At 54.2% G+C, this 16661-nt stretch overlaps 1 protein-coding gene across 10 annotated transcripts in view; it reads right to left on the bottom strand.

Annotated features, from left to right (window-relative positions):
• The window catches only part of htt (huntingtin), a 310292-nt gene that overhangs the window by 238616 nt on the left and 55015 nt on the right, over nt 1-16661 (bottom strand). For 7 of the 10 annotated variants that reach the window (XR_011948987.1, XM_072515702.1, XM_072515706.1 and 4 more), the window contains exons 10-12: nt 15890-15937; nt 6067-6147; nt 5131-5495 (exon numbers count right to left, since the gene is read on the bottom strand). Coding sequence is in view for 9 of the 10 variants with exons in the window: in XM_072515702.1 (XP_072371803.1) it covers nt 5131-5495; nt 6067-6147; nt 15890-15937 (494 nt within the window). In the remaining variant the exon portion in view is untranslated. The remainder of the gene's footprint in view (nt 1-5130; nt 5496-6066; nt 6148-15889; nt 15938-16661) is intronic. The other 3 variants (XM_072515707.1, XM_072515708.1, XM_072515709.1) reach the window with 1 other exon arrangement.

Below are 16661 nucleotides of genomic sequence, written 5' to 3'. Positions count from 1 at the left end.
GAGAGGGGGGGGCCAGCGCAATGAGAGGGGGGGGCCAGCGCAATGAGAGGGGGGGGCCAGCGCAATGAGAGGGGGGGGCCAGCGCAATGAGAGGGGGGGGCCAGCGCAATGAGAGGGGGGGGCCAGCGCAATGAGAGGGGGCAGCGCAATGAGGGGGGGCAGCGCAATGAGAGGGGGGCAGCGCAATGAGAGGGGGGCAGCGCAATGAGAGGGGGGCAGCGCAATGAGAGGGGGGCAGCGCAATGAGAGGGGGGCAGCGCGAGAGGGGGGCAGCGCAATGAGAGGGGGGCAGCGCAATGAGAGGGGGGCAGCGCAATGAGAGGGGGGCAGCGCAATGAGAGGGGGGCAGCGCAATGAGAGGGGGGGGCAGCGCAATGAGAGGGGGGGGCAGCGCAATGAGAGAGAGGAGGGGGGCAGCGCAGGGGGCAGCGCAATGAGAGAGAGGAGGGGGGCAGCGCAATGAGAGGGGGGGCAGCGCAATGAGAGGGGGGGGCAGCGCAATGAGAGAGAGGGGGGGGGCAGCGCAATGAGAGAGAGGGGGGGCAGCGCAATGAGAGGGGGCGGCAGCGCAATGAGAGGGGGGGGCAGCGCAATGAGAGGGGAGGGGCAGCGCAATGAGAGGGGGGGGCAGCGCAATGAGAGGGGGGGGCAGCGCAATGAGAGGGGGGGGCAGCGCAATGAGAGGGGGGGGCAGCGCAATGAGAGGGGGGGGGCAGCGCAATGAGAGGGGGGGGCAGCGCAATGAGAGGGGGGGGCAGCGCAATGAGAGGGGGGGGCAGCGCAATGAGAGGGGGGGGCAGCGCAATGAGAGGGGGGGGGCAGCGCAATGAGAGGGGGGGGGCAGCGCAATGAGAGGGGGGGGGCAGCGCAATGAGAGGGGGGGGCAGCGCAATGAGAGGGGGGGGCCAGCGCAATGAGAGGGGGGGGCCAGCGCAATGAGAGGGGGGGGCCAGCGCAATGAGAGGGGGGGGCCAGCGCAATGAGAGGGGGGGGCCAGCGCAATGAGAGGGGGGGGCCAGCGCAATGAGAGGGGGGGGCCAGCGCAATGAGAGGGGGGGGCCAGCGCAATGAGAGGGGGGGGCCAGCGCAATGAGAGGGGGGGGCCAGCGCAATGAGAGGGGGGGGCCAGCGCAATGAGAGGGGGGGGCAGCGCAATGAGAGAGGGGGCAGCGCAATGAGAGGGGGGGCAGCGCAATGAGAGGGGGGGCAGCGCAATGAGAGGGGGGCAGCGCAATGAGAGGGGGGGGCAGCGCAATGAGAGGGGGGCAGCGCAATGAGAGGGGGGCAGCGCAATGAGAGGGGGGCAGCGCAATGAGAGGGGGGCAGCGCAATGAGAGGGGGGCAGCGCAATGAGAGGGGGGCAGCGCAATGAGAGGGGGGCAGCGCAATGAGAGGGGGGCAGCGCAATGAGAGGGGGGCAGCGCAATGAGAGGGGGGCAGCGCAATGAGAGGGGGGCAGCGCAATGAGAGGGGGGCAGCGCAATGAGAGGGGGGCAGCGCAATGAGAGGGGGGCAGCGCAATGAGAGGGGGGCAGCGCAATGAGAGGGGGGCAGCGCAATGAGAGGGGGGCAGCGCAATGAGAGGGGGGCAGCGCAATGAGAGGGGGGCAGCGCAATGAGAGGGGGGCAGCGCAATGAGAGGGGGGCAGCGCAATGAGAGGGGGGCAGCGCAATGAGAGGGGGGCAGCGCAATGAGAGGGGGGCAGCGCAATGAGAGGGGGGCAGCGCAATGAGAGGGGGGCAGCGCAATGAGAGGGGGGCAGCGCAATGAGAGGGGGGCAGCGCAATGAGAGGGGGGCAGCGCAATGAGAGGGGGGCAGCGCAATGAGAGGGGGGCAGCGCAATGAGAGGGGGGCAGCGCAATGAGAGGGGGGCAGCGCAATGAGAGGGGGGCAGCGCAATGAGAGGGGGGCAGCGCAATGAGAGGGGGGCAGCGCAATGAGAGGGGGGCAGCGCAATGAGAGGGGGGCAGCGCAATGAGAGGGGGGCAGCGCAATGAGAGGGGGGCAGCGCAATGAGAGGGGGGCAGCGCAATGAGAGGGGGGCAGCGCAATGAGAGGGGGGCAGCGCAATGAGAGGGGGGCAGCGCAATGAGAGGGGGGCAGCGCAATGAGAGGGGGGCAGCGCAATGAGAGGGGGGCAGCGCAATGAGAGGGGGGCAGCGCAATGAGAGGGGGGCAGCGCAATGAGAGGGGGGCAGCGCAATGAGAGGGGGGCAGCGCAATGAGAGGGGGGCAGCGCAATGAGAGGGGGGCAGCGCAATGAGAGGGGGGCAGCGCAATGAGAGGGGGGCAGCGCAATGAGAGGGGGGCAGCGCAATGAGAGGGGGGCAGCGCAATGAGAGGGGGGCAGCGCAATGAGAGGGGGGCAGCGCAATGAGAGGGGGGCAGCGCAATGAGAGGGGGGCAGCGCAATGAGAGGGGGGCAGCGCAATGAGAGGGGGGCAGCGCAATGAGAGGGGGGCAGCGCAATGAGAGGGGGGCAGCGCAATGAGAGGGGGGCAGCGCAATGAGAGGGGGGCAGCGCAATGAGAGGGGGGCAGCGCAATGAGAGGGGGGCAGCGCAATGAGAGGGGGGCAGCGCAATGAGAGGGGGGCAGCGCAATGAGAGGGGGGCAGCGCAATGAGAGGGGGGCAGCGCAATGAGAGGGGGGCAGCGCAATGAGAGGGGGGCAGCGCAATGAGAGGGGGGCAGCGCAATGAGAGGGGGGCAGCGCAATGAGAGGGGGGCAGCGCAATGAGAGGGGGGCAGCGCAATGAGAGGGGGGCAGCGCAATGAGAGGGGGGCAGCGCAATGAGAGGGGGGCAGCGCAATGAGAGGGGGGCAGCGCAATGAGAGGGGGGCAGCGCAATGAGAGGGGGGCAGCGCAATGAGAGGGGGGCAGCGCAATGAGAGGGGGGCAGCGCAATGAGAGGGGGGCAGCGCAATGAGAGGGGGGCAGCGCAATGAGAGGGGGGCAGCGCAATGAGAGGGGGGCAGCGCAATGAGAGGGGGGCAGCGCAATGAGAGGGGGGCAGCGCAATGAGAGGGGGGCAGCGCAATGAGAGGGGGGCAGCGCAATGAGAGGGGGGCAGCGCAATGAGAGGGGGGCAGCGCAATGAGAGGGGGGCAGCGCAATGAGAGGGGGGCAGCGCAATGAGAGGGGGGCAGCGCAATGAGAGGGGGGCAGCGCAATGAGAGGGGGGCAGCGCAATGAGAGGGGGGCAGCGCAATGAGAGGGGGGCAGCGCAATGAGAGGGGGGCAGCGCAATGAGAGGGGGGCAGCGCAATGAGAGGGGGGCAGCGCAATGAGAGGGGGGCAGCGCAATGAGAGGGGGGCAGCGCAATGAGAGGGGGGCAGCGCAATGAGAGGGGGGCAGCGCAATGAGAGGGGGGCAGCGCAATGAGAGGGGGGCAGCGCAATGAGAGGGGGGCAGCGCAATGAGAGGGGGGCAGCGCAATGAGAGGGGGGCAGCGCAATGAGAGGGGGGCAGCGCAATGAGAGGGGGGCAGCGCAATGAGAGGGGGGCAGCGCAATGAGAGGGGGGCAGCGCAATGAGAGGGGGGCAGCGCAATGAGAGGGGGGCAGCGCAATGAGAGGGGGGCAGCGCAATGAGAGGGGGGCAGCGCAATGAGAGGGGGGCAGCGCAATGAGAGGGGGGCAGCGCAATGAGAGGGGGGCAGCGCAATGAGAGGGGGGCAGCGCAATGAGAGGGGGGCAGCGCAATGAGAGGGGGGCAGCGCAATGAGAGGGGGGCAGCGCAATGAGAGGGGGGCAGCGCAATGAGAGGGGGGCAGCGCAATGAGAGGGGGGCAGCGCAATGAGAGGGGGGCAGCGCAATGAGAGGGGGGCAGCGCAATGAGAGGGGGGCAGCGCAATGAGAGGGGGGCAGCGCAATGAGAGGGGGGCAGCGCAATGAGAGGGGGGCAGCGCAATGAGAGGGGGGCAGCGCAATGAGAGGGGGGCAGCGCAATGAGAGGGGGGCAGCGCAATGAGAGGGGGGCAGCGCAATGAGAGGGGGGCAGCGCAATGAGAGGGGGGCAGCGCAATGAGAGGGGGGCAGCGCAATGAGAGGGGGGCAGCGCAATGAGAGGGGGGCAGCGCAATGAGAGGGGGGCAGCGCAATGAGAGGGGGGCAGCGCAATGAGAGGGGGGCAGCGCAATGAGAGGGGGGCAGCGCAATGAGAGGGGGGCAGCGCAATGAGAGGGGGGCAGCGCAATGAGAGGGGGGCAGCGCAATGAGAGGGGGGCAGCGCAATGAGAGGGGGGCAGCGCAATGAGAGGGGGGCAGCGCAATGAGAGGGGGGCAGCGCAATGAGAGGGGGGCAGCGCAATGAGAGGGGGGCAGCGCAATGAGAGGGGGGCAGCGCAATGAGAGGGGGGCAGCGCAATGAGAGGGGGGCAGCGCAATGAGAGGGGGGCAGCGCAATGAGAGGGGGGGCAGCGCAATGAGAGGGGGGCAGCGCAATGAGAGGGGGGCAGCGCAATGAGAGGGGGGCAGCGCAATGAGAGGGGGGCAGCGCAATGAGAGGGGGCAGCGCAATGAGAGGGGGGCAGCGCAATGAGAGGGGGGCAGCGCAATGAGAGGGGGGCAGCGCAATGAGAGGGGGGCAGCGCAATGAGAGGGGGGCAGCGCAATGAGAGGGGGGCAGCGCAATGAGAGGGGGGCAGCGCAATGAGAGGGGGGCAGCGCAATGAGAGGGGGGCAGCGCAATGAGGGGGGGGCAGCGCAATGAGGGGGGGGCAGCGCAATGAGAGACCGGGAAGGGGGCGGGGGTGTGTGTGTAATGAGCGAGAAAGAGATGGGGGGGGGGGGGATTCAAATAGAATGATATAGAGCAAGAGAGAAAAAACAGAGGAAAAACCAGTGTGGGCCACTCTTGCAACTTGTGACCAGCATCAGATTGGTGCTCAGAAGCCTGAAGCCCTATCAGCCACAGATGCGTCAGAGATAATTTCGGAGAGGGGAAAGTTTTTTTTTTAAGCAATTTCAATGGATGTGAGCTGCTGACCTTTTCACTGCGACTAGCTGAGGAACTGGAGGAGAAAGTGGTAGTATCCGAGGCTGAGCCCTCCGCGGGGGAGCTGATAGAGGTGTCGGGACCCTCAGTGGAGGACTGGGATCCCCCCTCTACCCGCTGCACACTTACAAGCTCAGAACTGTCGGATGGGGTCACGGCTGAATCCGGGCCCTCAGTCGTCTGGGAGCTCTCACTGAGTGGAGATATAGCCTGATTGGTCCTGTCGTTCTGATCTGCATTGGTGTCTGACTGGATGGTGCTGATCTGACTGGAGCTTCGGCTCAGGGCCTCATCGACATCCCCCTCCACCGTCAGGCCAGTCAGGTCCGATGTCGCCGAACTATTGAGATCGACAGACTCTGCAGATTGTAGAGTATGCTGGGAACGTGGTTGTTGAGTGATGATATCGTGCCCAGTAGAATCCGGCACCGGGCTTGTTGACCCCAAGGCAGAAGGTGATGGGACATCAACAGCACCTTCACTGTTTACTGAACCTAAAAGTGTGGGCGAGAACAATGCATTAGCAAACATAGAGGTTTGTTATGTATATGTAAAAATGAACAGCACAGCATAATGGCTCAGGAATTAACTTATACATTTCCACACTTCCATGATGAAATCCGATGCAGAAATGTGGCACAGTGTCCAATGAAAGGATGAGTGGGGTCTAGATTTTACACTCCAGTCTTTGGAGTGGGACTTGAGAACTTCAATGATTATGGCGACACAGCTACTTGAACAAAGCACTTAGAACAACTGCAAAAGCTCCGGTCCTGAATTTTCTTGGGATTATAAAGATCTCTGGCTGTCATTTCAGTGGGAAATTGGATCAAGCGGCTGCTCCTGCCATTTCTCCAGCAACCCTCCTAATCTCCCGGGTACACAGAGGGAGAATTCAGAATGTCCAATTAAGTGTGCATGAGGGAGGCGACGGGAAACCACCTCATTCTTTTCCCCTAGTCATACGACCCACTGCTCATGAAGGTTGAAAATGGAAAGTTCTTACGAATTGAAGAGGCATGAGCGTGGAAAAATGAGCAGAGGATCTGCCCCTGGGCTACACACCTGGAAAAGTGGCAGTGCTGACTTCTGACCGGGTCTCTGCATCATCTTCAAGTCCATCCTCTTCTCCAGAAACCATCTTGCCTATTGATGCACATATGGGGTGAAAATTAAGTTCCCAAATATACATTTAAAATGACTATTTCACTGCAGCGATGAACAGGTTAGTGCAAAATCCTCAAACGTCATCAAAATCAGATTCCAAATAAATCATCTGAATGGGGACTGAACCAACAGTACAATTTTAATTTCCTAATGCGCCCAAAAATCTATACATTCATTACCGGCACTGTACAAACACACTCCTCAGATTCCTTACTTTGCAGTATAAAGCTCACTTCATTTCCAATAACCATCATCTGAAACCCTTTCCCTCCCGGCTTGGAAATGTTCTTCATAGAATTTACAGTGCAGGAGGAGGACATCAAGTCTGCACCGGCCCTTGGAAAGAGCACCCCACTTAAGCCCACACCTCCACCCTATCCCCGTAACTCACCTAACCATTTTGGACACATGGCCAATCCACCTAACCTGCACATCTTTGGACTGTGGGAGGAAACCAGAGCACCCGGAGGAAACCCAGGGAGAACGTGCAGACTCCGCACAGACAGTGACCCAAACCGGGAATCGAACCTGGGACCCTGGAGCTGTGAAGTAACTGTGCTACCATGCTGCCCCGGTTAAAGAACGGCCTTCTCGGTTAAAGAAATTGTTTGAATACACGTGCTTGCTGCTTTCAACTGCATCTTTCTGATAACCTCAGGATTGCCCTGATGAATTCATTTTGATGTCCAGTCATTGCAAGTCAACATGAAAGTGCACAGTGGTGTCCCCCAGGTTCTGCATTCAGACCATTGCTGTGGTGAATGCCCCTTTAAGGGCAACGCAGCAGAGTAAGGGTCACATGGCCCGAGTTGCCCTTAAAGGGACAATCACCACAACTGCATTTTCTAAAATGACCTGCGTTGGGTATACAAGGCACGATTTCAAAGTTTGCAGCTAGCATGAAACTCAGAAATACAATGAGCAGAGAGGAAGAAATGAAATGAAATGAAAAGAAAATGAAAATGAATGAAAATCGCTTTTCTCACAAGTAGGCATCAAAATGAAGTTACTGTGAAAATCCCCTAGTCGTCACATTCCGGCGCCTGTTCGGGAGGCTGTTACGTGAATCGAACCGTGCTGCTGGCCTGCCTTGGTCTGCTTTCAAAGCCAGCGATTTAGCTGTGTGCTAAACAGCCCCTCAGACTTCAGAGGGAGATGGGTGGCTGAAATGGGCAGACACAAGGAAAATTAATTCTAATGCAGAAGTGTGAACGGATTAATTTTGGTTGGAAGAAAGGAGAGAGAGCAACATAAACTAAAAGGTAAAATTTTAAGGGGGCAATAAATTTGTGGGCGTTTGCACACAAATCATCACAAGTCAAGTTGCGAAGGTTTAGATTTAAAAATAGAGATTCAGAGTACAAAAGCAAGGAGACTATGCCGAACCTTTATAAAATAATGGTTTGGCCCCAGCTGAAGCAGTGTATCCAATTCTGGATGCCACATTTTAGGAAGGATGTCAGGGCCTCAGAGAGGGTGCAGAACAGACTTACGAGAACGCGACAAGGAATGAGAGATTTCAGTTGTGAGGAAAGACTGGAAACGGTGGGTTTGCCCTCCACTGGGCAGGGAAAGATGCTTTAAATAAATTTGAAGATCTATAGCGAAAGAGCAGGGCAGTGGAACCAATCGAATAGCACTTTCAAAAAGCTGGCACAGACCCAATGGGCTGAATAGCCTCATTCTGTGCTGCATCACTCCCAAGACAACTAATTTGCACGCAGTGAGGTGCCGGAAACAACATGCAAGTTAGTCTGTTCTTGGTGGTGCTGGTTGACAGATGAATGTTAGCAAGAACTATCTGCCCTTCACTGAACTGGGTGGGGGAAGAAGGGGCCTCTGAAGGAGGAACATCAGACACTGTGCAGAGTCTCCGCAGTCCTACACAGAATGACAGCCTTGATTATACGGACAGAACCTAGACTGAAGAATCAATGTGCAAGCTCCTTCCTCTTTGGTGAGCTTGCTGCCACTCAGCCTCCTACTTTAGCACAAAACAATTTAAAATTTAGCTTCTATCAGTACACAGTATTTAGAGCTTGAAAATAGGCTATTTGCCGATCCTTCCCTGAAATGCATCGGTGCTATTCGCCTCAACTACTTCTTGTGGTCGGGCAGCATGGTGGTGCAGTGGTTAGCACTGCTGCCTCTCGGCGCTGAGGATCCGGATTTGATCCCGGCCCTGGGTCACTGTCCGTGTGGAGTGTGCACATTCTCCCAATGTTTAGGTGGGTCTCACCCCCACAACCCAAAGAGCCACAGTGGTTGGGGCACGGTAGCACAGTGATTAGCACAGTTGTTTCACAGTTTCTTCACAGCTCCAGGGTGCCATGTTCGATTGCCGGCTTGGGTCACTGTCTGTGCGGAGTTTGTACTCCCTCCCCGTGTCTGCGTGGGTTTCCTCCGGGTGCTCCGGTTTCCTCCCACAGTCCAAAAGATGTGCAGGTTAGGTGGATTGGCCATGATAAATTGCCCTTAGTGTCCAAAACAAAAAAGGTTGGGTGGGGTTACTGGGATAGGGTGGAAGTGTGGGTTTGGGTGGGGTTCTCTTTCCAAGGGCCGGTGCAGACTCGATGGGCCGAATGGCCTACTTCTGCACTGTAAATTCTATGATTCTATGTGCAGGATAGGTGGATTGGCCAAACTAAATTTCCCCTTAATTGGATTTTTTAATTTTTTAAACTACTTCTTGTGGTAGCAGGTTCTACATTATCACCATTCAGAGATAGCCTTCGCTTCCAGATATATTAATTACCTGGACTGTGGTGCTTAGGGCAACATTTCAAAATCTGCTAATGATACAAAGTTTAGAAGAGGAGTTGTCAGCTTAGATGAGGACATCTTGAACTTCAAAAGGACATAGACATTTTGATGGATTGTGAAGACATGTGGCAGGTGAAATTCAATACCGAGAAGTGTAAGGTGATTCATTTTGGCAGGAAGAATGTGGAGAGACAGAATAGAATAGAGGAGGAAACTCTAAAGGAGGTGCAGGAACACAGGGACTTTGTTGTATATGTACATAAATCATTGAAAATGGCAGGGCGAGTTGAGAGAGCAGTTAATAAAGTATAAGGTGTCCAAGGTTTTATTAATAGGGACGTTGAGTGCAGGAGCAAGATGATCATGTTGAACTGGTATCAGACACTGGTTAGGCCTTATCTGGATACTGCGTCCAGTTCTGGGTTCCATATTTGAGGAACGATGTGAAGGCATTGGAATGAGTATGGAGATTCACAAGAATGATTCCAGGGTAAACAGGATAGATTGGAGAGGTTGGGTCTGGTGTCCTTGGAGAAAGGAAGACGGAGAGGAGACTTGATAGAGGTATTCTCGATCCTGAGGGGCATGGACGGAATAAATTATGAGAAGCTGTTCCCTCTCAGCGACCCGGGTTCAATTCTGGCCTTGGGTGACTGTCTGTGTGGAGTTTGTACTTTTCCCCCAGTGTCTGCGTGAGTTTCCTCCGGGTGCTCCGGTTTCTTCCCACAGTCCAAAGGTGTGCAGGTTAGGTGGATTGGCTACGCTGAATTTCCCCTTACCATCCAAAGGTTAGGTGGGGTTACTGGGTTACGGGGATAGGATGGAGGCATGGGCTTAATTAGGGTGCTCTTTCTTTTTTTTCTAATATATTTTATTGAAAGATTTTCGATCACAATTTTTTTCCCCTTACACATCAAACATAAGAAAAAGAAAATTTAACAGTACATGTAACATAGTAACCACAGTCTAGTAATAAGTAACTAACCAACATGGCAAACTAATCATTTAACATAAAATAAAACTCTCCTCCCCCCCCCCCCCCCCACTCCCCCCTGGGTTGCTGCTACTGGTCATCTATCTTCCCTCTAACGTTCCCCGAGGTAGTCGAGAAATGGCTGCCACCGCCTGGTGAACCATTGAGCCGATCCTCTCAGCGCAAACTTAATCTGCTCCAGTTTTATGAACCCCGCCATATCATTTACCCAGGCCTCCAGTCCGGGGGGTTTCGCCTCCTTCCACATGAGTAGGATCCTGCGCCGGGCTACTAGGGACGCAAAGGCCACAACGTCGGCCTCTTTCGCCTCCTGCACTCCCGGCTCATCCGCAACTCCAAATAAAGCTAACCCCCAGCCTGGTTTGACCCGGACCTTCACCACCTTCGAAATCACTCCCCTCCAATACCCCCCCCCTCCAGTGCCGGGCACGACCAAAACATGTGTGTGGTTTGCCGGGCTTCCGCCACACCTCCCACATTTGTCCTCCACTCCGAAGAACCTGCTCAACCTTGCTCCCGTTATGTGTGCTCTATGTAGCACCTTAAATTGAATCAGGCCAAGCCTGGCGCACGATGAAGAGGAATTTACCCTGCTTAGGGCATCAGCCCACATACCCTCCTCTATCTCCTCCCCGAGCTCTTCCTCCCACCCTCCTTTTAGTTCGCCCACCAGCTCCTCCCCCTCTTCTCCCATCTCTCGGTATATCTCTGACACCTTGCCCTCTCCGACCCACACCCCTGAGAGCATTCTATCCTGGATCCCCTGTGTCGGGAGCAATGGAAATTCCCTCACCCGCTGTCCCGCGAACGCCCTCACCCGCATATACCTAAAAAAAGTTTCCCCGGGGCAGCTTATACTTTTGTCCCAACGCTCCCAAGCCCGCAAACGTCCCATCTATAAATAAATCTCCCACCCTCCTAATTCCCAACTGGTGCCAGCTCTGGAATCTTCCATCCATCTTCCCTGGGGCAAACGCATGGCTGTTCCTGATTGGGGACCCCACCAGGGCTCCCAGCACACCTCTCTGTCATCTCCATTGTCCCCAGATACCCAATGTTGCCGCCACCACTGGGCTCGTGGTAAACCCCTCTGGTGAGAGCAGTAGCGGCGCCGTCACCAACGCCTCCAGACTCGTCCCCCTACAGGACTTTCTCTCCAGTCCCTTCCACACCGCCCCCTCTCCTTCCATCATCCACCCACGGACCATCGCCACACTGGCGGCCCAATAGCAGTCGCCCAAACTCGGCAGCGCCAGTCCCCCTCCATACCTGCTACGCTGCAGGAACCCCCTCCCCACCCCCGGGACCCTCCCCGCCCAAACGAAGCTCGCGAAACTCCCATCCACTCCCCCAAAAAAGGCCCCAGCAACCAGCATAGGGAGACACCGGAAAACACAAATAGGAACCTCGGGAGGACCGCCATCCCAACCGCCTGCACTCTGCCCGCCAATGACAATGGCCGCACGTCCCACCTCCTGAAGTCCCCCTCCACCCGTTCCACCAATCGCGCCAGACCAAGTCCATGCAAGGCTCCCCAGCTCCCGGCGATCCGAATCCCCAGGCATCAAAAGCCTCCCTCCACCCTCCCCGAGGCAGGCCCTCCATCCCTCCACTCCGGTCCCCAGGGTGCACCACGAAAAGTCCAGTCCTCCCCACGCCAAGCCCACATCCCGAGAAATCTCCGAACTCCCTCAATATCGAAGGTAGATAAGTCCCCAGGGCCTGATGGGATCTACCCCAGAATACTGAAGGAGGCTGGAGAGGAAATTGCTGAGGCCTTGACGGAAATCTTTGGATCCTCGCTGTCTTCGGGGGATGTCCCGGAGGACTGGAGAATAGCCAATGTTGTTCCTCTGTTTAAGAAGGGTAGCAAGGATAATCCCGGGAACTACAGGCCGGTGAGCCTTACTTCAGTGGTAGGGAAATTACTGGAGAGAATTCTTCGAGACAGGATCTACTCCCATTTGGAAGCAAATGGACGTATTAGTGAGAGGCAGCACAGTTTTGTGAAGGGGAGGTCGTGTCTCACTAACTTGATAGAGTTTTTCGAGGAGGTCACTAAGATGATTGATGCAGGTAGGGCAGTGGATGTTGTCTATATGGACTTCAGTAAGGCCTTTGACAAGGTCCCTCATGATAGACTAGTACAAAAGGTGAAGTCACACGGGATCAGGGCGGAGCTGGCAAGGTGGATACAGAACTGGCTAGGCCATGGAAGGCAGAGAGTAGCAATGGAAGGATGCTTTTCTAATTGGAGGGCTGTGACCAGTGGTGTTCCACAGGGATCAGTGCTGGGGCCTTTGCTCTTTGTAGTATATATAAATGATTTGGAGGAAAATGTAACTGGTCTGATTAGTAAGTTTGCAGACGACACAAAGGTTGGTGGAATTGCGGATAGCGATGAGGACTGTCGGAGGATACAGCAGGATTTAGATTGTTTGGAGACTAGGGCGGAGAGATGGCAGATGGAGTTTAATCCGGACAAATGTGAGGTAATGCATTTTGGAAGGTCTAATGCAGGTAGGGAATATACGGTGACTGGTAGAACCCTCAAGAGTATTGAAAGTCAAAGAGATCTAGGAGTACAGGTCCACAGGTCATTGAAAGGGGCAACACAGGTGGAGAAGGTAGTCCAGAAGGCATACGGCATGCTTGCCTTCATTGGCCGGGGCATTGAGTATAAGAATTGGCAAGTCATGTTGCAGCTGTATAGAACCTTAGTTAGGCCACACTTGGAGTATAGTGTTCAATTCTGGTCGCCACACTACCAGAAGGATGTGGAGGCTTTAGAGAGGGTGCAGAAGAGATTTACCAGAATGTTGCCTGGTATGGAGGGCATAAGCTATGAGGAGCGATTGAATAAACTCGGTTTGTTTTCACTGGAACGAAGGAGGTTGAGGGGCGACCTGATAGAGGTATACAAAATTATGAGGGGCATAGACAGAGTGGATAGTCAGAGGCTTTTCCCCAGGGTAGAGGGGTCAATTACTAGGGGGCATAGGTTTAAGGTGAGAGGGGCAAGGTTTCGAGTAGATGTACGAGGCAAGTTTTTTACGCAGAGGGTAGTGGGTGCCTGGAACTCAATACCGGAGGAGGTAGTGGAAGCAGGGACGATAGGGACATTTAAGGGGCATCTTGACAAATATATGAATAGGATGGGAATAGAAGGATACGGACCCAGGAAGTGTAGAAGATTGTAGTTTAGTCGGGCAGTATGGTCGGCACGGGCTTGGAGGGCCGAAGGGCCTGTTCCTGTGCTGTACATTTCTTTGTTCTTTGTTCCCCTGGCCTCATTAAAAGTCCTCACCAACAGCGGGGCCAGCAGGTCCACATATTTTCTATAAAATTCCACCGGGAACCCATCTGGTCCCGGAGCCTTCCCTGTCTGCATATTCCCCAGCCCCTTAATAACCTCGTCCACCCCAATTGGTGCCTCCAGGCCTTCCACCTCCTGCTCCTCCACCCTCGGGAACCTCAATTGATCCAGGAACTGCCGCATCTCCTCTTTTCCCTCCGGGGGTTGGGACCTATAACAGTCCTTCGTAGAAGGTCTTTAACACCTCATTTATCTTCCCTGCTCTCCGCACCGTAGCTCCCTTTTCGTCTCTAATTCCCCCTATCTCCCTCGCCGCTGTCCTCTTTCGCAGCTGATGGGCCAACAGGCGACTAGCTTTTTCCCCATACTCATACCTCACCCCCTGTGCCTTCCTCCACAGCACCTCCGCCCTCCTGGTGGTCAGAAGGTCGAACTCCGTCTGGAGTCGTCGTCTCTCCCTGTACAGTCCCTCTTCCGGGGTCTCTGCAAATTCCCTGTCCACCCTTAAGATCTCCCCCAGTAGTCTTTCCCTTTCCTTGCCCAATTAGGGTGCTCTTGCAAGGGCCGGTGTAGACTCGATGGGCTGAATGGCCTCCTTCTGCGCTGTAAATTCTATGATTCAAAATAATGGGCAAAAGGAGTAGGCTTGATGGGAGGAAAATATCTTTCACTCGGGGGGTGGTTGGGGTTGGAGGCTGGAACGAACTTCCTGAGAGGGTTGTGGAAGAAGGTTCAATCGAGGTATTCAAAAGCAAACTGGATTGCTATCTGAAAAGAAGGAATGTGCAAGGCTATGAGGGCAAGGCATGGGGAATGGGACCAGGTAGGGTGCTTTTTCAGAGGGGCAGTGAAGATTCAATGGGCCGAATGGCTTCCTTCTCACTGTAAAGATTCGAAAATTCTCTGGGTATAAAAGTTTCTCCTGAATGCCCTATTAGGTCTATTAGAGTCTACTGTTGTGGCCCCTAGTTTTGATCTCACACACAAGCAGAAACATTTCTGCGTCTACTCAACTTTTCATAACCTAAACGTCTTCAGTCTTTCCTATAGACAAGACCCCCAGCCTGTTTCAAAGTGTTGTGCATGCAAGTAGCCAATTCGTAGTGCAGTGACTAACAGAAGAAATAGGAACAGGAGTAGGACCCATAGCCCATCAAGTCTGCTCCGCCATTCAATATGATCATGGCAGATCTTAGGCTTCAACTTCCCTCTCCCACCCACTGCCCTTAATACCCTGGGACACCAAAGATCTGTCTATCTCAGCCGAATGTTGGCACGATATAGGTTTGGTGAAGCGACCACAAAAGTTTTGAAAGATACGCAATGTTGACCTATTTATATTGACACATTCTCACCCAACACTCAAGTGATTCAATTAATTTCAAACTAACTAAAAGTCAAAATAATGCAAAAATGAAATGCACAAGTAAAAATCAATATGGCATCAAGTCAAACTGCATCGCAGCATCATCATTATCGTTATTACAGTGCAAAGCTGTGCATCACAATCCATTCAGGGAAGGAGTGTGCCTCTCCCCCTCATCATAGTGTGCAGGGGTTTAATACATTTTAGCAACTAGCTAAATTGAACAGTTGGCGCAGTTTCTAAATTTAAACATATAAAAGTGGCAGCAGTGCTCCTAAAACATGCACTATTCCACATGGTGTGGCCATGTCCCAACAAGTACCTAATTCCTCATACACAAACTTGTCAACTTGGACATATGTGGTGGTGGTTTTGGGGGGGGGGGGAGGAGAACAGAGAGAGCGAGAAAGAGAAAGGAACAGTGAAATTATATCGTGATTATCACTTCTCCAAAACGTCATAAAGCACATTTAATATTATTTGAAGTGCACTCACTGAAAGAAAGATTACCCAATTTGCCAGGTTTCTTACAACATCTGATTAACATTTTAATTTATTAATCAAGGATTTGCCCGTTGCTGGGTCAATTGACAGTTATTGTTCACTGGTTGGTCCGAGAGGGCGCTGCGATGAACTGTGTGTGAACAAGGCCTATGAATAAGGGATACTGCAACTCAACCCCTACAAAGTCTTCCCGTTGGAATCAGTCACTTTCGATGACAGCCCACATGGAACACTTGGTCCCATGTCAAAGTTAGAACTATTGGGGGGGGGGGGGTGGAGGGCTGGGTTATCACTACAAACACAAGGCGTACACAGTGACAGCTTTTCCTTAGTCCAAAACATGGAGAAATTCGGGTTTACTGCAGGCTGCGTCAGTCCTTACCAAATATAGTTACCAAGTTTTCTCGCACCCCGCTGTCGTCAGCAATCTAAAGCAGTGCTGTCACTAGGATATTGGTACCACTAAGCCTCACAAAGCTCACTGGAATTTAATACAGCAGGATATTAATTGACAATTAAAATTATTACATCAAGACTGGCAACCACAGCATTGACGCAGCTCTCAGAGCCAAAGCAAGGGTAAAATCTGTAATCTTAATTTGGGACGTTTTCCGAATTGTGAAAGTTCTATCCACCATTGCACGAGCTTTATTGAAATCCTAGTGACAGCGACACACAGTATGTCAGACATTTGTAAAGTAGCTAAAGGACTGAAGGAAGAAGGCAGCTAGAAATTCACAGTTCAATAACAGATACTGTAAGGATCATGGATAGTCACCTTTCTGCTTCCTGAGGATAGCAGGACTGCAAGGAGAACCTCCTCCAGCTGCATGCAATAGAATAGAAGAAAAAAAAAAAGAGGATAGAAGAAATATCATGCCACAAAGATAGTCTGCAACCCATACTGGACTCAAATGCAATTCATACAAAACATATGTACAAGAAATTGAGAGAGAAATCACTTCCTTGTAAATTACCTCTGCATTCAGAATGGAAACACTGCTAACTAATTCTGATTTATAGGTGCTGGACATCTCAATCGGCACAATTGGAAAGCCCTGCAATTTGCACCCATACCGTTCAGGTTAGCCAACAGTCCACAGATTTCTACTCTTAAACACAGAAATTTGCTATTGTGGTTCTACGATTTGAACAGAAATTACAGACCCAGAAGCAATGATATCCAGGGTGGTGATCAATCAATCGGGAGGTGTTGGAATACATTGGGTAGCGCCTCGTCTCTGAGCCAGAAGCTCTGGGCTTGAGGCCACGCCAGAACTGATGGCCATAGAAGACTCGTTCATAAAGAGATTGATCATCAACTTGCAATTCCTTCCAGGTGGAAAGCGCAGGCAGGTAGCAAGAATGGGGGTGTCTCAAGGTCAGCCGTGCTTGAATGCGGAGCAACGCCCCTCAAGCTATAGGCTTGACAGGACACCAACTTGTTCTTGGAAAACCTAGCCAAGGACACAGATGTAAGCATGTGGTTTGTCTGCCTCATGCGCCATCATAGAACCAAGGAAGGATCAATCATCTGTACCAAACACACT

The sequence above is a fragment of the Scyliorhinus torazame genome, chromosome 9 (assembly GCF_047496885.1).
Source record: "Scyliorhinus torazame isolate Kashiwa2021f chromosome 9, sScyTor2.1, whole genome shotgun sequence".
In the NCBI taxonomy this organism is placed as follows: Eukaryota; Metazoa; Chordata; class Chondrichthyes; order Carcharhiniformes; family Scyliorhinidae; genus Scyliorhinus; species Scyliorhinus torazame.
This window is presented reverse-complemented; position numbering and strand designations above follow the sequence as displayed.